The sequence below is a fragment of the Xiphophorus couchianus genome, chromosome 19 (assembly GCF_001444195.1).
Source record: "Xiphophorus couchianus chromosome 19, X_couchianus-1.0, whole genome shotgun sequence".
NCBI classification, from domain to species: Eukaryota; Metazoa; Chordata; class Actinopteri; order Cyprinodontiformes; family Poeciliidae; genus Xiphophorus; species Xiphophorus couchianus.
The window spans coordinates 11,857,588-11,879,325 of record NC_040246.1 but is presented as its reverse complement, the minus strand read 5'-3'; the positions used below and the strand labels follow the sequence as shown (position 1 = coordinate 11,879,325).

Sequence of the window (21,738 nt, the reverse complement as noted above, 5' to 3'; positions counted from 1 at the left end):
CTAAATGAAAATATTCTCAAAGAAAGATTGTTCTGTGCTAGAGGCAACCCTGATTTAATGAGACACAAACTGTAAAGTGCAAGTAATTGGTTTTTATCTTTCACTCCTAAAGTCTAATAAGGTTTGGAATTACACTTTCAGCTTCCTCACTGTGTTTCCAGAAAGCGCCATTATTTCACCAGCCAACAGCAATTAGGTGTTGCTTTATGAGACAAACTTCACTTTGACGGGAAATGTCAAGTTATTTTAATATCCCAAGAACTAATACCAGCACTAATTTTTAATGCCCGAATGATTCATAGGTCAGAAGTGAGTACCTTAGCTACACGCTTAATTAAAAATAAAACACAAGTAAAACTAATCACAAGCATATCATTGCCACAATGAACTGGATGTAATTTAAATACATTAAATTTAATGTATTTAAAACAAAAATGACAATACGAAAGGTGTTCAAGTTTTGAGTATCTGGCTCCATAGAGAAAATACATGTTAAATGATGCACAATGAGCGAGAATCTAGCAGCGACAACTCCAGGACGTTTGTTTTTTTCACACGTTTTGATCAGCAGTAACCTTGAACTTAACAAGTATGAGAAAGATTCAGTTATGACTAATCTGCTGGAGCAGAAACTGCTGTTCTTCTGGTGCTGTAAAGCAGCTTGATTTCCTGAACATTTTGACACCAACTCAGCCGCTGTACAACTTTGCTCTTTGCCGTTTCTCAGGAACACCACCCCCCTCTTTGTGCGCTCTGGGATATCTCTTTATTCAGATGCTTTGCAATCGGTCTGTCTTCTCTTTAAACTGCAGTGGAAGGAATGGAGGTTGGCGTTTTCTGTCTCTGACACAGAGAGACCACTGTTGACTCCAGACCAGAGTACTGCCAGCCTAGGGGTAGCAGCCCTCCAAATATAGCCCCTATATGTGTCCTTGCGTAGTTATTAAGAGATTTACACCACCTCAAACGGCTGAGGTCAGGGAAATGATACATCCCAACGCTCTCTGGCTGGAAAGAAAAAGCAGATGCCACAGAGGGGAAAAAATATATAATTGGTCAGTTTTTCTGTTTCCAGTGGTGGTCTGAGATGAATTGGCTATTTGGAGATGAAAGTAATCATTCAGCCACCCACAAATGCACACACACACACTCAAGCTGCAGATCCTGTGGCCTGGTTCCAGCTGGCAGGGACACACACACACACAAACTCATATGCTGCATGTGGCGACAGTATTCACAGCTTCCAGCAGGGGGGGTTTAGTGTGATGCGAAAGGGTGATGTGTGTGTGTGTGTGTGTGTGTTTTTTTTTTTAGGAGTGGGAGTTTTAGATGCATCATTAGAACAAGGCCTGGAGCCCATTAACCCGAGACCCACAGTTACTGTTAACACCACTAATCAACTGATAGGCAGCTTAAAACTCTCTTTCCCTCTGTTTTCTATCCTCTTTTCTTTCTTTGCTTGGATAAAATTAACATTTTATTAACAGATTTTTTCTGAATAGTTCTTTAACAAGAGTATTTATTTTTCTTTCCCCTAGTTATAATGGGGAAAGCAATCATGGAACGGCAGTTGTCCAAAAAGATTCAGTGTTGGACTCTTGGCTGGGGAATTTCTCTGATCAGTTTACATGTTCTCTGTGTGCATGTATGGGTGCTATTAAGGTACTTCTGCTTCCTCCCTCCATCCAAAAACATGTACTGTATGTAATCACTCACTTTAAATTGCCCTTTGGTCTGACCAAGTACATGTAGTTGCTTCTATTTTACCCTTTGGTCAACTGGTGACCAGTCCAGGGTGTATCTGGGCTCTTAGAAAATAGCAACGTGCAAACTCTTTGTCTCCTGCACACCTGTTATAAGTGCATCTGAAACAGTTAGAATATCATCTGAAAGTTGATTGTTGTTTATCAGCTGTAAAAGTGAAACCCATATAGAATTATTACTTACAGAGTGTTTTTTTTTATTAATATGACTTCCAACTAAAGAAAACTTGGTATTTAAGAAGCTGGTTCTTAATGAAGAGCTTATTTAATGCATTATGGAAACATTAAGTGGAAGGAAAAAGTATGGCACACAAAGATGCACAAACTACAGCCTGCATTACAGAAACATTATCATCTACACAATCATGGAGAACACTAACAGCTTTCTAGCAGGCTGTAAAGCACAACCAATATAAGGATGGTAAGCCACCAAAGGTCATTTGTAAAGAATCTGGCTATTCATTTTATTTGTAAGCTTAGTGGAAGACAAAAGTGTCACAAAAAACGTGAACAACCAACAGGGACAATTGAAGTGGTGGAAGCAAACTGTGGAGCAAAGGCTGCAGCTGAAATCAACTTCATTGATACCTTAGCAGATCCAAAGGCTGAACGCCGTCATGCCAAACTGCAGTTGCAAGCTTGATGCCATAATTAATAAAAAACAAGCCTCAATCAAGTTTACAGTGAGCAGATATTTCTGTAGTGCAATTTCATTTATTATCATTTTTTATATTTAAATAAAAAAAAAACACGTTTTGTAATTGAGACAATTATCAAAATTATTAGAAGAAAATACTTGAAACATTTCTATTTGTAAAATAATTTATGTAACATACAAAAACTTCATTTCCTTTTTGATGACTTTCTAGTTAACTGAGATGCAATAAAATAAAAATGCTGTATTCTGATGTGAAGAAAACAAAAGAAAGTAAAACCTCTTAATGTACAACATGCATCATGTTAAGGCGTTCACCCTTTAGCCTGGTTGGTTCTGTATTCATGCGCAGCTCGTCGGGTTTGACCACCTGTGTTTGACTTAGTCTGTGGGGCTGAGGGCCAGAGGGGGGGCTCCACACCCGCCCCATTTCAGAAAGGGGGGAGTTTTCGTGGTCAGATGAATATTTAATGTGTCAGGGTGCACTTAGTAGAGAATGTCCTAGTTCTTTTTTTCTATCTATGATATCATAACCACAAGATAGAGCTGGGAGATGGGAACCAAAGCACATACGAGGCCTAAACAGCAGCTCAAATATGCATCCAGTGTTGAAAATGGATGCTGGAGGTTGTAGATTTACTAGCCTCCTCTCAGGGTAGTGGTCGCATCAACTGAAAGCATTATGGAAGTCTATGAAGAATAAATAAAATGCTTGATATAAAATGTCTGGTATTAAGGATGCACTGAGAGGCGGTGGTTGTGCGTTTAAGAACTGGGTGCGCCGTTCCCTGCCCTGCTTTGTTTTGTGTGTGAATTTTTTTTATTTTTTATTTCCTGATAGTTTCTCATAATTGCTGCAGACTAGCGTGACAAGTTATTTTGCACTTTTACTCCAGGCTTTTGAAGCACGTGGAAGCAGGTAAAGTGAAAGCATGGTAAAGTAGTTTTTTTTCTTTTACCGTACTCTTAAGCGGGGGAGCAGGCCAGACCACATGAACTGTAAAATCCACCCTGGCCTTCCTCCACAAAGCCCATATCAGCTCAATACAGAGACCGTTTGCTCAGTGAGGTGACTGCCAGGGCTTGAACGTGATGCCACATCTAAATGATCGCCCAGCCCGATGTGTTTCCTCTCTTCATTCATCCCTTTTTTCAACTTCTCCTCCTGTGTCTCCATTAAAATAAACAATGAAAACTCACTCCTTGAAGACACACACTACAACATGACCTCTCCACATTATCTGTGCAGCAAAGGGCAAGGCGTGCTTTGGCTCGAAACGAAACCTTCACAGAATTTATTTGTAGTATGAATATTTGCATCGACTGTATAAATGGACTTGATGCATGCATCAAACATGGTGAAAACTATGCCTGGACTGCATTGTCTCGCATGATTGCCATAGGGTTACATGTAAAAAGGTTATAAATGGTGATAAGTGCACTTATATTTGAGAAAAAATACACAAAAATAGCAGTTATCCTCACTTGTAGGTCATGTAAGCTTGGATGTTTTTGCACTAAAAGCTTGAGAAAAAAAGACGCGAGCTGCATCCTTATCTTGCTTCTGAAAGCTGTCAGCTCGATGTGGAGCGACAGTTGAACACATGCAGCGCTGGGGCCTACTTGCCTGTCTGCAAACTTCCGTTTGCCCTCAACAGACGCTGAGGACGTTTCAACATCTGTTGAGCAAAGCAGTGCACACCTGTCTTCCTCTTCCTCCTCTCTAGCGGACCTGAACGCCACCCTCGAACTCTTGCTCCCACCCCGCTGCTTTCCGTCACCCTTTTTTCTTCTACTTCCCTTTTTACCTCTATTCCTTGCTAACAAAGCATCTCTGCGGCGGAGGCATGTTTGGCACTCCGCTTGCCAAGGCCACCAATCACACCACCGAGTATTTACAGTGGGGCAAATCAAAGTTCTTGTTTTGAGGCAGACCCTGAGGGATGTGGGTTTTACCCTTGGTTGGTGATTGTGGCTGTCTCGTCTGGGCCAAATTGAGTCAATGCTAGCCACATACAGACATCTCCCTGCTTTACAATAATTTACATAACTCTAACGCTTTCAATATGAAGGCATGAGACGGCAGTGCTGTGTTATTATCACAGATGAAATGTGGGAAGCAATTTTTTCTTTTTTTCCACAAACGGGAGTAGAAAATCTCTGGACTCGGTTGCAAGTAGGGGTTTAATGGAAACGCGGTTTGGGCTTTCTGAAGTTATCTGTAGCTCGTCCTGTACGACCACAGCTCGGATCTGCTCCCTCAGGCAGATGCATCACAATCTCTGGGGACATAAGCAGTGTGAAAAATCCCCCTCGCAGGTCTGAAAACAAGTCGCTCACAGCGGAAGTTGCTACATGAGACTGTTTGAGCAAAGAGCACAGCCTTCCTTTTCTGATAAGGGGGGATAAAGTGCTTTTTGTGTCAGTGTGTGTGGGACAGAAGCAGTGACGGGCCTATAAAAAAAAAGACACGTTCGGGCAGGCTGGACGGGGTGCAAGGATGCCAGAATAGGAGCCAATGCACCCGGATTCTTTAACAATACAGCAAAGCCCGTAGCAAGTTGAGAGCAATCTTTTCTCCTTTGTTCTTTATGTGTGTGTGTGTGTTTAACTGTCATCTACTGAAACACAGGCATGTTGGGGGGTTGATAGAAATGGGGCTGTTTTTCAGCCCTCTTGGCTCCTTGCCTGCAGACGTTGCCGATTTCCCACTGCTGCTGCTGCTGCTGTTTTGGCCTTGTCGAACACAGAAGGCCTATTTGGCTTCACTGACAGCTCAAATTAAAGCAATAAACTGCCGCTAGTATGTTATTTTAGCTCTAATGGTGAATGAGGTTGTTGTGAGTGCGTGTGCGTGTGTGTTGGTGTTTGCATGTTTTCAGGTTGCTCTAAGCAGCAAGGTGTTGAGGCAAAGGTGGGGGCTCTTGCAGAGCTGTGAGAAAGGGAAGCAAGCTGCTTGCTGTCACATACATCAATGCAACGCCAGCAGATGTGTCAAACAGCTTTGTGTTCACACCTCCATGCACACCCCATCGCGCACAATAAAGTGCAACAACTAATGCAGTGGCCCTAAACAAACACATAGCTCGCTCAAAATTCCACTGAACAGACAATTGTTATTCCAGGTGAGTCAAAGGACATGTGAGAGATGTAAATGTATTAATTTGCCATTGCGCTCGCTTCATCTTCAGCACTTTCTCTGAATTCACTGGGCTGTTTGAGGGCTACAGCTGCAGATGTGAGCTTACAAAACTGACCTAACTTTTTCTGCAGCGATTCCTGTCGAGGCTTTGCTCTGTGCTTGCCACGAGGGCTACATCCCTCTCCACTTTTGGAACCTCGCTGTACCTATTATTTGCTTGCTGTTCCTAACTATTGAGGTCTAAAGAAATAAATATCTAAACCGCAGGGTGGTGGTACGCTTCGTCTTTCCCAGCATCCAACAGGTGCTTCATACCCTCAAGCAGCCCCCGCGGCACCGTCCCAGTGCTGAAAACCATTTATTGTCATAATGCAGCAGCCTAGAAAAATTGACTATTTATTTTTCTAAATACAGATCAGAACTTTTACTGAATTACAGCTGAAAGGTCGTAATGCCCCCCTCCTGTAAGGGTCAGTGTAAATAAAGAAGAATGAGCGCACACAGAGCTGGCATTTTAGTTCCCCTGGTAGGTGAGTAAACAGGAAAGACGCTTGGCTGGTGAGTTTAGAGGAGAGCCAGGCTACTCATCTGATTCTCAGAAAACGCCTGCTTGCATCATCAGAGCAAAAAAAAAAAAGGAATAAAAATAGCACTGTCTGAGTCCTCTGTAAATTATTTGGTAATTTCTAATAAGTGCTAATCCTCTGTGTGGCGTCAGCAAAAATAATGTGGAAATTTTAAGCACCCTGAAGCTGTTTTGCATGCGTCTTTGAAAGTCATCAGCTGGCCTGAGGATGTGGCATTTAGCTGTTTCTTTTTAAAACATCAAACAATGTTGTTCTTTTTCTCCTGTTTTTGCAGTGACAGGACACCATTTTTTGTAGTAAGAACCACAGGAGGATTAACATAGCTATGTGTAACAATCTGTCATATGGAGAGTTGGCCTCAAAGCTTCTAGATGTGGTTAAGGTGGCAAGAGAAGTTAACAAGCTTCCATATTTCTGTCTAATTTAATCACCTATAAATAAATTAATCAGAATTACTGATGCACTAATCAAATTTATGTTGATTTCCGGACCAGTTTTGGCTGACTGCTTTAAAAAAAACAACTTGTTCTGAGGCTTATGTAAAATCAAAAAATGTGCCAGATTTTTTTTTATTTGTAGAGATTACAGGCTCAAGCACAACAAAAAATAAAAGGAATTTACTAAATTATTCCCTAATCTTTGGCTGACTTTAATTAAATTTAAAAATCAGATTTTTTTTATTTCAGAATTTGCACTGAATTCGATTAAGGAAAAATGGTCAGATTCCGATCGCTGGGCAATTTATTGGTATGGCTGTAATCATAGAACACATGCTCTCATGTCTGAAATTTATATCTGTAGCATAAAAATCTGTAGGAGAAAAATTAATAGAGTCTTGACATCCTGCATTACTGCTGGAGGGAGACGCTCATCTGCACCCCATCACAAGCCTCAAAACCTCAGAATGTGGTGAATGTTTTAGCCTGAAGTATAAAAGAAACACGCCACTGCATTCCAGCGGCTTTATCATATGGCCAATATTTGCTCTACATCTAATCACTAAGACTGTGCATGATTTGTCGGCAGTGACCCAAAGGGAGGAAACATGCCACAGCCTCTAGTCACTGTAGACGCAGCAGAGGTTAATTTTTACCTTTTAACTTTAAGAGTACAATAAAACTGCTGCTCTTCTATTGTCATCTGTTTGAAATGACACTTATTCAGACTGTCTTAATGACTGAATGTGAAATTCGATGGTGATGGATTTGATTATTAGGACTTCTGGCTTTGATACCTGTAGATTACAGATGTTGAGGAAAGCACCCAGAGTCTCACACGCTGCTGTTTCCCCCACCCCTCCCTTGGCACTGATACACCTGTAGGCCTTTCTTTCAAAGACTCTCATCTCCGTTTTCAAACATCAAAGTTGCCTTTGAGAGCAATTGGGACCGAGGGTGAGCCCTTTCATGTGATTTGTGGAGCATGGGCGTGGCGCTGTATAGTAAGAGGGGGTGGTGATTACCTTTTTTCTTCTTCTTCTTTTTTTCTTTTTTTTAAAGAGATGCACCTGGCAGGTGCATGAGCCTGAGCACCCGCACACGCAAATGCATCAACATGCATGCTGTCTTTTTGTTTACTTTGCAGAGAGACTGCAATATGACAGGAAAAATAACACAGCAAATGTCATTGTTTGGCTATTTGCATACTTTGTACAGTCTGTGTGCCAAATGCAAATAGACTCAACCCGCCAACTCGAACATGCTCACCCCCCACCACCACGCTGAGTCCTTCCCCCACGCCCATCATTCTCCTGTAGGAGCAGAGCAAACACACCCAAGCGAGCAAATAGAGCAAGAAAACACGGTGGTAGTCGTGTGCTTTTTGGAGGCAGGGGTTCCCTTTGGGGTTACGACGTGTTTCGCCTTCATCTCGATGCAAGCAGGTGTTGAGCTCACTGTACGGAGATGTCATTTCTATGAAACAAGCTGCCACTTCAACCTCACTGAATTGAAACAGCCACTGCTGATAAGAAAATGTCAGTTTTCAGATATGACTGTAAATACTCTGTTTATTTTTTGTTTCTTTCACATGTAGCTGAAAATAAAAAGGGTTGGAAGCTATTTATAAAAACGAGATACAATCGGTAACAATTTTTTATTGCCAATTATAAGTAGTAGGTAAAGGAAGCACTAGTTTACTCAAGAAAATTGGTGTTATAATCTAAATCAACTACTCAATCTATTTTGACATATTAAATTATTTATGTTTTTATTTTATCTGCCATCCCATTGAGATCTGAAATCGTTTTCAAAAGGCAACTTTGCCTAGGGAAGCAAAATAAAATCGAGAGTGGTAGAATACATAGTAAACGGTGAAAATGGAGTGACAACTTTTCAGACACAATGACAATACCCCTTTGCTACATGTTTCAAGATGCTCTGAAAATCACTTACTGAAGTGAATGTTTTTTTTATATTTCTTACATGAAAACGGACATCTGTATTTAACAGTTGTTTTGCCAAAATCTGAAGAGCAAACATTAACAGCCACTGACAGAAAACCAGGGTACAGAACTTTATAAATCCTCACGTTTATTTATTTTTTACCTCTGAAATTAGATCCTCAACCCCTCTAGAGAAACTGTGAATACAATTTCTAAATATCATTTCACACGTTCAAAATATCTTAAGCTCAGTAGATGCAGAGCTGTAAACAACTCTTCCCCTGTAAATAGGTGAATGATGATGTCATGTTGAAGCAATGTGAGAAAAACTTCAGAAGTCAATATAGCTCCTGGAATCTGCTTTACACAGAAGTTCTTTCGAATATATATATATTTTTCTCCCATGTTCATTTGCTGCATGTCATTCCTTGCTGTTGTCATTGGCAGTTATGAGCACTGTTTCCAGTTTAAGCATAGACAAAGGATGATAATAGTGTGTGACAAAGCTAAAGAAGTGCGAGTGCGTGGTGGCGCGCGCAGGGGTGTGCGGGGGTGTGTGTGTGTGTGGTTGGGGGTGCTGTTATAATGACGAATGCCGGATGCATGATGAGGAAATCAGCAGCAAAGACGACAAAAATACTTAGCGGAGCATACTTTCTGTTCAGGGGCAGAACTTGTCTCTGTGTGTTTGTATCTGTGTGTGTCTGGGCATGTGGAGCTTCTTTAGTGTACACAACTGTGCCTAGACGGTATGTGTGTCTAACCTACTGCTCAGGTGTTTTCAGAAGGCATGTCATTCTTTGTTTCATGGCCCCAGGCAAGCCACCGTTGCAGTCTTGTCCATCAGGTTCTCCCGACTGGATCAGCAAACATTAATTAAAACGACCTCCCCCTCGGTGCTCGCTCCGCTGCCGCGGCTCGGCTGGTTACCATGCAAATGCAGAGGGGCCCTGCCTGCACAAACAGCCTTCAAGCCCTGAGCACGACGGCACTGCTGCCTGAGCAGAAGCCTCAACCTTTCTGCACGACACATTGTGTGGCATCATAAACCAAAAGCAGATCAAAGCTGTTTAGGAGTACAAAGCTGTCCCCAAAAGGATGCAATTAATAATAAAAAAAATCCTGGTAGTTTTATGGTGCCTGTCTGTTTTGTTCAATAGTAGCGATATAAGACGGTTCCTTGTGGTTAAAGAGGAATCTGATTATTTTTATGGTCCTAATAACGTCTGAAAGGCAGTGAGTGTTCCTGTTCTTCGACTCTGCTGCAACATGACTCTGAGAATGTGTTCCTTGTTTAAAATATGAGAGCTCCTTTATATCATCCCGTGCAATGTCTATTTCAAGGCTACAAAGTCTCAAATGCAGTAAAGAGGGCCGAAATGCCATCTCAGCCCCGGATCTGAAAGCTCATTCAGCCCAACATAATGGACAATATTAATATGCTATATTTTCTTGTTTTGTCAGCTGTTTAAATTGCTTTGATGATGATGATGATGCAGGGATGATTAGATGTGTTGTTTCCATTGAGGTTTTAATGTTTCCTCCGTTATCAGGTGATTAAGCTCATGAGGTTCTGTGTTGTAAATATAAAAATGATATTCATTTAAATCAGCTTCAGCAGAAGTTTATTTTTGCACCTTCTGTGAATTTAACTCGGTGTAAAAGCGGATTTTAATGGAGCCTTAAATTCCTCCTGGCCTATATTAAACAGTGTCACTTTATAGCACCGAGCGCCAGAGTAAAAGTAGCTCGGAGCCAGAGCTGAAACGTGTCGACAGACAGACGGGAGACAACTTTAATGCGCAGTTATTTCAAACCAGGGACTGTACATCAGAACACATTTATGCACAGACACACGCGTCTTTAGAGAACTTCTTTCTTTCTGTTCAACAGCAGAAATTGAAACCATGCACACACATAGTGTCTATTATGCAGTCAGTGTTCTGTATTATACCGCTGCAAATAGCATCCAGCATGGCAAGGGGGGTGAGGGGTGATGCCGCTCATATCCCCTCTCATGTGACACTGCTGCGCTCTGTTTTGACTGGGTTAAATCCACCCTGTCCCAGTATCCACCTCCACACAAACCACAGCAATCCATTTGTTCGGAGAAACCTTTAGCGCCACATTAAACACACTCCCTTCTTAGATGCCATCTTAAAAAGACGCCCGTCTTGTCTAACTTTGAGCCGTACAACACATTTATGCACATACAGTTCTCCCCTGAAGCGATGGATGCATCTGATTAACATTAAGCTCCTCCATCCCCTTCGCATTGGCTGCTTTTACCCCACATGTGAAACGCAGCTGCATGTGGGTAAGCAAGGGCGCTAACAGCTTCAGAACGCCGTGGGAAGTGCCCTCGGCCTGCCCTGCGTTAAATCAACGAGCCACTTATGTGGTCAGGCAGGTAGGACCCCACTGACCAGCACTGAGAGAAAGGCGAGGAGGAGCGGAGCCACCTGTGGCTTGGAGTCACGCTCAGCTCCTCTTAGTGGTCTTTGGTTTTTGCCTTAATGTGCTGCAGTTTCCTCTGACTGGACCTTTCCAGTGATCCTCACACACACACTCACCCCCTCACACACCTGCACTGCTGTTCTACTGAGAACAATAAGCTGCTCTACCTTCATCCTCCAGAGACTCCATTCCTAACCACACCTTTTAACCAAAACCTTAATTTTATCTTAACCCCAAAACCAAATCTGGTGAAAAACTGGATTTCTGCACTTATGAGTAGTTACACACCTACGCATGGACACGTATCAGCCTTGTTCTGTGTGTTGTTTTTTTTTTTCTAACGGCACATGAGTCATGCATTTCTCTTACGGTGAACAGATACTGACACCCACACACTCTCTGATGGGGTGGCTGTGCAGCAGCCGCATCTCACCGCAATGCATGCCAGATTTGTGATGTGTGTGTGATGATGTCTGCGTGCACTTACTGCGTGGTTCCCGGGGTCCGTCCACAGTGACTTTGATGGCACGGTGATAGGTGGCCACCTGCGGCGGTCCGGTGAACACTGTGATGGTCAGAGTGAAGCTCTTTCCTGCAGCAAAACCACATTACATTCATGATGATGGATCACTCATCATCGGTTAGAATTAGACACTAAACTCGACTATCCCTCATTTTGAAAATCAAATAAACGATTGAATTTGAATCTGTGTTTATGATTTTTTGGGGGGGGGAGTTGGTTTGAGCTGATTATATTTTAGAAACTTGGTTAAATTGGATTAATAAGTCAGCGAATATTTTTTTGAGACCTTCAAATCAGTTCTCCCTACAGAAATAAAAAAATAACCATAATCATAATTTTGATTCCTGTCAGAATGCCTTCCAGATTTATCCCAAAGAGCTTATAGCAATAGAATATTATTGGCTAAATCTAGTCAGCATTTGAATAAAAGCAGTAGCAGAAAAAAAGGAGGGCCTGGTTGGCGGGGGGAGGACCACCTCCATGAAACTGCTACTTCCCACTCTGACCAGTCAGTCTTATATGCATGTAAAAGAATTTCTATATATTTTTAGAATTGTAAGAGAGAAGGAGAACTTGGGTTACTTGCAAGACTTTGTATTTATTTACTCAGCAGTGTTTTCTGTCTTGTGTAGTAATCTGTTTTGGATACCACAGTATAATTATATTATATTATGACTTCCGAGGTATTTGTGCCATCCATCCAAAAGTGGCCCTCTTTCTCACATTCACATATTTCTGGATGCACCCCTGCACTAGAGTCTGTGCAAGAAGAGGAAGGCTGTGTGTGACACCTGCGGTGAGTGTGTGAGAGGGTAGGGGCGACTCCTTATCTTAAAAACAATAGAGTGTGAGGACAGCAGAAACTTTTTTTTTAAAGAAATTAAATATGTACCCTATAACTGGTTTTATTTGTATTATTTAAGTTTGTTTGCAGCCTATCCATTAGACATGAATCGGGGTTTTTAATATTTAATGAGTGGGGCAAATAAAAAAAAGTGCGTTGATAATTAAAGCAATGCTTTTTTCACTCTGTGACATTCAAACTTTTGAATAATGTTTTATGTGGAGACAATTGGTTGTTTATGCCTTAACATTGAGAGGTTTTGATTTGCTTGATAGGGTACAAAAATTACAGTCAGCAGGCCTGCGCTTTAACCGCAACATCCTGCACTCCGGCCTTAATGTGTGACTTTCTGCACAAAAATTAAACCCAACACGGATGATAAAACCGGACTTAAATAATGGAATCAGCTGGTAAAAATATATGTGCTCATCTTTCCACCAAGAAAGGATGGATGATTATTTGTACTCTCTCAGATTTGGAATATTGCAGACAAGTTGCATCGGCGCATCAGGCCATGATATTTGATAATAAGAATGGACATCAGAGTGAAATTATCTAGGCCAGAATGGCCCATAAAACTAACGCAAATATTTAAATTTTTTAAATTAAAATGCTGATAAAGATTTCTTATATGCTGAAGGAATGAGTGTACACAAACACGGAAATAAGATTGTGATCTATTAGCTTCCTGAGTAGAAACATTGTCATCGTCTAATTGTTTGCAAGAAGGCCCTGAATGCATCTGTGAGAGCGCGCGCGTGTTGGTGTGTGTGTATGTGTGTGTGTGTGTGTGTGTGTGAAAGAGAGAGAGAAGTCAAGCGAGTTTCATAGTTTTGACTCGCCTCGTCCGCTCCTGCCCACGAAGCGGAGGTCGTTGAAGCGGGCCACTTGGTTCTTCATCACCGCGGAGGCGTTCCGCAGCTCGGCCGAGTAATTCTCATCGTTCCCGGCCATGACAGTGACCAGTGTCCCGTCGGGAACGTCGCCGAGCGCAACGACCTGCGCACGGGAGGAAAAGCAGGTGGTCACTGCGGGTCACCAAAAATAATAATAATAATAAAAGAAAATCTCCATAGGACTTAGCGTAAAAACCACATCCGGTTGTATTATAATTAACTCCAATTTTCTTTTACATTTTCCCCCATAATGTTAGTATTGCAAAAGGTATAAAATGTGTAAGCATGCAGGAGAGAGATTTACTAACAACACACAGCACTATGAATCTACCGCTGACATCCAGTTAAATGTTTGTCAACATCTTGATTTGCATGGTGACCATTCTATCTCTATCCGGCTATTTATTCCCAGATGTCTCATCATTTGGATAATATATTTTTAGAAAACTATTTATAAAATTATGAAAAATAGATAAAAACGAAGCTTTACTGCATCCTGGTTTCACAATTCTAACTCCAAATTGTAATACCTCTGAATGTCGCAAGCGTGTCTCTTATTGCGTCTTAATAATTAAAGTTTTAGCTCGGATGAAGTTCAGTGTACATTTATAAACACTAGCAATTAAATTCCTATGCACAGATCACACCATCTCTGACATTACAGTAGGAAAGTAGCTCCTATAATTATTAAAATGAGAAATAGTTAATTTAGAAACCACCAATCTTGCCTTGAAAGCCACGGGAAGCGTCTTGTTGCACCGCCAGTGCGACGGCAGCACGGAGCAGAGGAAGTTGGGGCTGTCGGTCCGCACTAGCTCTCCGGCGTGGTCCGCCAGGACGTCCACCACGTTCCTGTTGTCTGGCCGCGTCCTCATGGGCCCCGGGGTGGCCATGGGCCCGTTGCCGTCTCCGATCTTACTGCAGGGGAAGGACGTGGAGGGCGGTGTGAACCGTCTTGTGGTGGGCGGCTCTACGGGAATATGCATCACAACAGCTTGGGTCAGCGCCACCTGACTGGGGTTGTGTCAAAGTCTCTGGAGGACAGGCAAACTCAGGTTATTGGGGGGGTTTGTGTCTCTCTTTCTGCTCCAGACGCCGCTGGTCTCAGAGGATGAAGGCGAACGCGAAGGGGGCGAAAAAAAGTTCCACTGATTGAATAAAAAGAATAATAATAAAAACTAAACTCTGCTGATTGTGGCGTTAGATCAGCAACCCACAATGTGTCATCATGAAGAACATCCGAGATGAATAATATGTATCTAACAAGCTGAAGCAGTCCAAGCTCTGCGCAGGGTTGGACTTTTCTATCTGCGCTCGGATCTACCGCACACTTGAATACTTTTAGCCGCGTGTAAACAATACATTAACACCACAGAGCACCAAACTCAGGAAAAATCCCCCTAAATATTTTTTGTAACAAAACGATAATCCAGCAACGATAAATGTAAAAGTTAGAGTCCAGCTCAGCGGTTGTCGCAACTTCTAAATGCTTTAAAAATATCACCATAAAACTACCATCACCGCTGAGCAAAAGAGAGAGAAAAAAAATATATATCGACTTGAATGTCCTGAACGCGAATAAAAGCAATCAAACTGCAGCAGTCCTTTGTTCGTGCGTAAAAGTAATTTTCCCGATTGGATCTGCGAGATACTGAAATAAAAAGGAACGGTTCCCCGTCGCTCCAGCTGGATTTCCTGTCAAAAGTTATCCTTTATGGTGCGCAAAGAAGGAGACTTGTGGCTGAGCAGACTGCAGAGTGCCGCGATATCACTTTTACACAACTCATTTCAGCTTTTGGTGACTGGGTTCAGCCAATGAGGGCGCTGGGTTGGGCTTTGGCGCACCAATCAAAGTGCGTCGCTTCTTCTCCGGATCTGCCCCGTTGTCACATACTACACGGGCTCAATTATTGATACATATCTGCTCTTCTCCGTGAGCTGCAAACTACATGGGTAAATAGTTTTCTTATAAGTTATGAATTATTAGAGTTCATATTTTTACGCAGAGCTGATAGTGTAAAACAATAAGATACATGAGATGCACATAAAATTTGATGGATTTAATGAGGTTAAAATGATCTCAGATTTAGATTGAAACCTTTTATCTCATGTATTAAAAATAGAGCCCATACAACGCAACTGCTGCGGCAGGAAAACAAAACATTAAAACATTTAATTAAATATCTTAAACTTTGTTCTTTCCACGTTGATTTATTTCAGCCCAACTCACTGACTTGTTTTTTTTATTATTATTATTTGATCTGTTTGTCATTTATCTAGAAAAACTCTCACAGAACTGTGGTTTTAATTTCACTAATTCATCTTGAAAAGCCATCAGCCAATGTCTGGCGGCTCCATTGCTTCTCCAAGTAAATAAAAACTTTCATAAAGCAAAATTAGGGTTTCGGGCAGATTCTTATCGCGTTAATTACCTGGTCTGAATTAAATATGGAAAATTAAAACAAGCGTGCAATAGTCTCTTAATTGCCTCCACATCAAACACTCAACCCATTTATAATTGCATGTGTCTGTGTACGCCAGAGGCGTAAATTATTAGGAACTCAAAAAGTTGCATGAAATGACGGCACACCCTGCAAAAACGCAGAGGCCATACGTCCTTCTGACACTAGTTGGCGCGTTTGCCTTTTCAATCGCTGTCAGCTCGACCAGTCTGAGGCGCATATTTCACACTTACTGAGGCACAGAGAGGAGGGCAACCTTTATCTGCCGGCGAGAGAGTCGGAAATCTGAAATATTTTAGATTAAACCCTGGAAGTGAAATACAACACTTTAAGGTGTTATTCATGCTAAAGAAGCATTTTTCATCACTTCATAAGGTTATATTTGATTTATATGCTTCTGTTTGGTTTTTGCTGGAAGTTTTAAATATCATTCCAGCTTTTAAAATAATACCTACTGTGCGTTAAAATGAATGGGACCACATTTCCGACTTAATATCTGATATGATGAGGTTTTGTCCGTAACGGAGCCGAAGTTGGCAATTTCTACTAAAATAATCAGTACATCTTTACTATTTGAGTGTAAGCTCTAGAAACTGTTATTGTGGATTTAAATGGTCAGTATTAATTTGGTAAATATTGGACGGTGAAATTATTTATTTAGTTATTTGTAATTCTCATTTATTTTTCCCCATTAATGATTTGATACATCCGTCTTGCTTATCTTGATCCCAGATTTTTTTTAAAAATAAATCACCCGAACATGTTTTTAAGCGCATCTATACTTTGCATCAGATGGTGTATAATTATGAGGCCGAGTTGTCGTCGTGTTCACGCGCGTTTTGCGCGTGCGTGGTGGCTTTTAAGTTGTTTACTTGCAGGAGAATAAATTAAGTGGCGAGAAGAGACGCCAAAAGTGGCTTTACGATCACCCGTTAGTCTCATCAGAGGTACAGTGTGATTGGACGTGGGGGAAATGAATTAAAATAAAAAAAATTTGGTAATTTTAAGATTAAGTTTTACTATATAGAAATCAATCATTCAAGTTTAACTGATTGATTAAAGGGAGGGTTTTCTGTCAAAACAGAAAGAAAATGAAGTACAATATAGAGGATATTTTAGTTGATTAAATTAAATTAGTATTGAGCTGTGTATTGAACACCGTTTTTTTTTCTATGTTGGTTATTGCTGCAATATAGTAATGCAATTAAAAAACAACACCAAAAAACTAACAAAAAAAATAATTATTAAAACCTACTAATTTGCTTATGTGGAAAAATGACCTAAAGCTGTCTGACTGACAGGAGTGACCTCCAGAATGTTCTTTTAATGAGTGACCAGATGGTGGCCCCTTAGAGGTGAGACACCAAAACCAAAGTCAGAAAAGAATTTCAGTTTTATGTGGCAGAAATAAGAAATTTAGGTCTCATTTCTAAACAAAAAACCTAGCTTTGTTACATTTTTTTATTTTCTTTTAAACAACCTAGTAGTCTTACTACAGATTTTGTATTGCTGAAAATGTGTCAATATATGTGAGCGTGTGATACAATTATTGTCCAGAGTCCTGTCCCTCTAATTTCTGACACATCTGATCCTTCTGGAGAAAATTTAATATGCAAACAAAATTATTTGCTGGTATAAAACTGCTTTAAAAACAATACCAAATGTTTTTAATTACCTAGTTTACCATGTTGTGGTCATATTATTAAACTAAATATTTGCTCTTTTCTCTTTTGATCCTCATTTGAGCCTGTTGACTGATATAAAATAATACTTCACCTAAAAACATTGTGCATGAAACTATACAGGTACAAAATGTCATTTATCTTAAATTATTTCAAGCCAATGAATGGTGGCCCTTGTGCTGCTGACCCTTCCTTGATGGCCCTACTGCTAAATGATTATGAAAATATGATTTTGAGAAACATGGCAAAATACTTGAAACGATTCCGATTCAGATTAAAGAAAAAAAAAAGAAAGTTATAAAAGATTAAAAATCAGAAATTTCCCTCAGTTCAAGCTCACTTTGTAAGTTCATATCAGTGGTACCCACAAGGGGAGTATTGAGGAGAGAATGGCTGCTCTGATATATTCAGTGTGGTGCCACACAAAGATTGCTGACTTGCCACCTCTTGCAAAACTTTTTGAAGCGTTCCCTGCATTCAGGGATCAAATCTGCAACCCTTAATCTTAAAAAAGAAAAAAACAACATCATGTCCATTCAGATCACCTATCATGCAGCATCTATTTCAAGTACAACTCAACTGGGACAGTGACAATGCTGCTGATATTTTAGCTGTCCTCCTGCCGTAGTTCATTATTAATACGTGACCGCATGCTCCAGCTTCACCCCACTCAGCCGTAATGTGCGCTCCGGGCGCCTGTCACATTTAGACCGCCGCATTTCAGCACGCAGTTTCTACGGTTTCAGCCGCACAGGCATTGAGGACGGAGCCCGCCGTGCCCCTGAACGATTTTTAATGATCCGAATGGGCTGAGCCTGAAATCAAGACAAGAACTCCTGGAGGACATGTGAAACCCCCGAACCCACCTCAAAAATAGGCCAGGGCATATAGGTTACTTGCCATTAAAAGAATAAAGAGGAAAACAGAGCCTGCAGTTGCAAATGACAAGAGCATCACATCATTGTTAACAAGTGGTTACAATGTGAAAACCTGTGATGAAGACGTTCTCCCCATTTGAAAAAAAAAAAAATAAACCAGAGCTTGCTGTATCAGAAAATTGATGAACTATCGGAAAGATCATCTTAAAATGTCTTCTTTTTAATAATTTGAACCAAAGATCTAATTTTGGACTTCTTGCATTGACGCTTTCCATCATTATTCTGCTTTAAAGCTGAAGAAAACCCCTCATACTTTAAGTTTTCTTGTGTAATGAGTCAGAATGTAAAGACTAATATGACTGTGATAACCCTTAGCAGAGAAACCAGTGAAAGCCTTTGGGGTCTGCAATATATACCTGCCTCTAAATGCCACCCACACAGCTTTCAGCGCCACTTAAAAGTCACTTTGAAGTCAGGGACAGTCTGAGATACATGAAGCTGCTTTCAAAGTTTCTTGTTTTTTACTGAATTTGATCTATTAGCTTGTGTAAACTCCCAGGCTATTTTCAGTTCAGACGTGGCACACATAAGCCTTTTGGAGGGGTAGTTATTCATTTGGAAAAAAAGGGGGCTAGAGGTAGGGAGAGGGGGGCAATTAGAAATAGTTTGAGGTTCAGCGATGACATAAGACAAAGATTTCTATCTTTAGAGAAGCTGTGGCGCTCACACATTTCTGTACATTCACAAATTACAGGGCGAGCTTTGGCCCTCAACCCACCGAATGCATTCCTTCCGAAAAGTGTCTGCTCGAGTTTCAGCTGGGGGTTTCTCTTCACTGGAAATATGAGTGTTCTGAATGAACGACTCCTATGAAATGGAGTTTTATTCCTCTCGGATTAAATTAGCTCTTCTTTTGGGGCTTGAGGTATTTTTTTTTCTCCATGAATGATGAATTCTGTGGTGGCTGTGGAACGTCGGGCTTGTTTACCCTTCCCTCCTATTTTTTCTCTTTTTTGTTGAAACGCAGTTCGCTGTGAAGTGGACTTTTTTTCTGCTTGATATGACAAGAGTGTCTGTGATTAGACTCCCCAAGCATGATGTAAGTCACCAAAAGTCATTTGTGCCAGTCTCCTCAAAGCCAAATCATATTCTAGCGTCAGAGTGTTTATATACACAAGTATATGGAGAAACTTTTAAACAACACTGAGTGGGTACAGACTGTTTGGGTTTTGGGTCTTTCGCTGCTCTGATGGCTGATTCTTCCTCAAATTTTGATTACACAACGTGTCAGCACATCACAATTGGCGGTCATTTTTGCCCATTTTGATGTTCAGACAAGAAAATAGGAAACACATTGAGCAATTTCGATCATACAAATTTGTATGTTTCTTTTTTGTCCACCGAGGTCGTCTGTGTTAGTTTTAATGATGGCAGGAATGCATCTGTGTACTCAAACGTCTGCAGTTTTTCTCATGGAGCTTCGCTTTGTACATCCAATAACTCATAAATAAGAGTGTCAGGCCCCTAATTTCAGATCCTTGAAGGCACCGAGAGCGTATTTTATCCAGGCGAAAATGAACAGAGCGGTGACATTTCCAAACCCAGCATCTAATTACTATGTAAGCGTGATGAGCTGAGATGCAGCGGTCACCGGAGGAGACAATGAGCACATTCATCTCATACATCTTTAATATTCTGCTTGCATTTTAGAAAAAAGGTACATATCAGAGGGCTTATTAAATTTGTCTGAAACAACTGAGCGTCATAATGGCTGCTAAGGGAAAACTCCAAAAAGGTTTTTATTTCTGTCTGCTGAATGTAAACGGGCTTCTTAAAGAGATTTTCAGACATTTGATGCATGTAGCTGTCTGACACATCCTTAATCCTCCAGAGCAATCTAAATATATTTACTCAAGTACCACATTTAATTAGCAATTCTATTTATTTTCACACTGTGAAGAAAAAAAAAGATTGTTTTATGTTAAACATTTAATTTCATACATTAGACAAAGTACTTTTCAAGTTATAATTTTTAAATCGAGAGGATCTGTGATGCCATATCAAAGTGACAGCTGCACTTTAAAATGATCGTATGGCTTCACTTAAATAAGAATTAAAACAATATAAGTAAATTAGTACAAATATGTAAAGGAAATCAAATATACAGACTTATTAAAAGGTGAAAACAATTATTTAAAGTGCTGAATATGACTTATTTTGTTAAATACTAGACTAACTTGCAAAACAAACAAGGAAACAGTAACTACACTCTGATTTATCAAACATTTTTTCATGTAGGCCATAAATTTTACATAAAGACGCTGTTTCCAATCATTCTTTAGGCTAATTTTATTACTGGAGGTAAATTCAAGACCCCACATTTACTGTTTTGACCACAACTTTATCTTAAAAGTTTCTGCACAAAAAAAAGGGGGTTAATTCAAAACTGTAGTTGGTATCAATTGTCAAATGAGTAGAGAAACATAAAGGTAAGACAGTTCAATATTTTAGGCAACGTTATTGTACTACTTTTGTTTTAAACAGTGGGTGATGATTTTAGTTTCAGAAATTCTATGTACGTAATGGCTCAGATGATACTGGGAAGATTGCTCACTTAACATTAGCTCAGCAGACAGTCGTTGAACATCTTGGGAACTTTTACCAAGCTGCCATTATGACTGTATCCTCTGCAACATTGCAACATTGTTAATAAAGGTCAGGTTTTGCATCTTTAAAGGTTAAAAAAGCTCTTCTGGTAGATATTCATATCTGCCCTTAAAGGTACCTATTATTTATGCAAATGTCCGATTAATTTTCTTTAGACAATTAACAAAAACATGGAATACATTTGTAGTAAAAAGGGGCTGTTAGAAAGCTGAACAAAACTTTGTGAAACAAAAATTTATCAAATGTTATACTGATGTTTTATTGTACTACTAGACATTGGAATACATTGTCACAACTGTATTCAGCACCAGATGTTTGCTGGGGAAAATTTAAACAAGCTTGAAGCAATTTGTAAACCAGTAGAATCGACCTTTAGTTACAGTGAGCAAATACACATTACGTCTTGACAATCAAAATGTGCTGAAATTATTACATGAGGATGAAATAATCCTCATGTAAAGAGCTGCAACATGTTAAAAGTCGCAGCTTTTAACATGACACTTTGAGTAAAAAATAATGAATTCTGAAAGCAAACTTCAAGCCATCCAGTAAAGTGCTGTTTGGAGAAGCACTGTTTGCATTACATGATGATTTTAGTTTCAGAAATTCTATGTACTGTATGTAATGGTTCAGATGATACTGGGAAGACTGCTGACTTAACATTAGCTCAGCAGACAGTCGTTGACAGCCTCTATAAGGAGGGTAAGTCACAGGAGAATTTTACTGAAGTAATTCTCTGTTTCCAAGCATGTTAAATAATGGAAAGTTGAGTTGAAGGAAGAAGTGCTGCACAAAAAGG

At 40.3% G+C, this 21,738-nt stretch overlaps 1 protein-coding gene across 1 annotated transcript in view; it reads right to left on the bottom strand.

Moving 5' to 3' along the window:
• runx3 (RUNX family transcription factor 3) overlaps positions 1–21,738 on the bottom strand; it is a 55,220-nt gene that overhangs the window by 17,691 nt on the left and 15,791 nt on the right. Inside the window, exons 3-5 of the mRNA XM_028000325.1 lie at positions 13,979–14,220; positions 13,197–13,353; positions 11,475–11,579 (exon numbers count right to left, since the gene is read on the bottom strand). Of these exons, the coding sequence (XP_027856126.1) occupies positions 11,475–11,579; positions 13,197–13,353; positions 13,979–14,220 (504 nt within the window). The remainder of the gene's footprint in view (positions 1–11,474; positions 11,580–13,196; positions 13,354–13,978; positions 14,221–21,738) is intronic.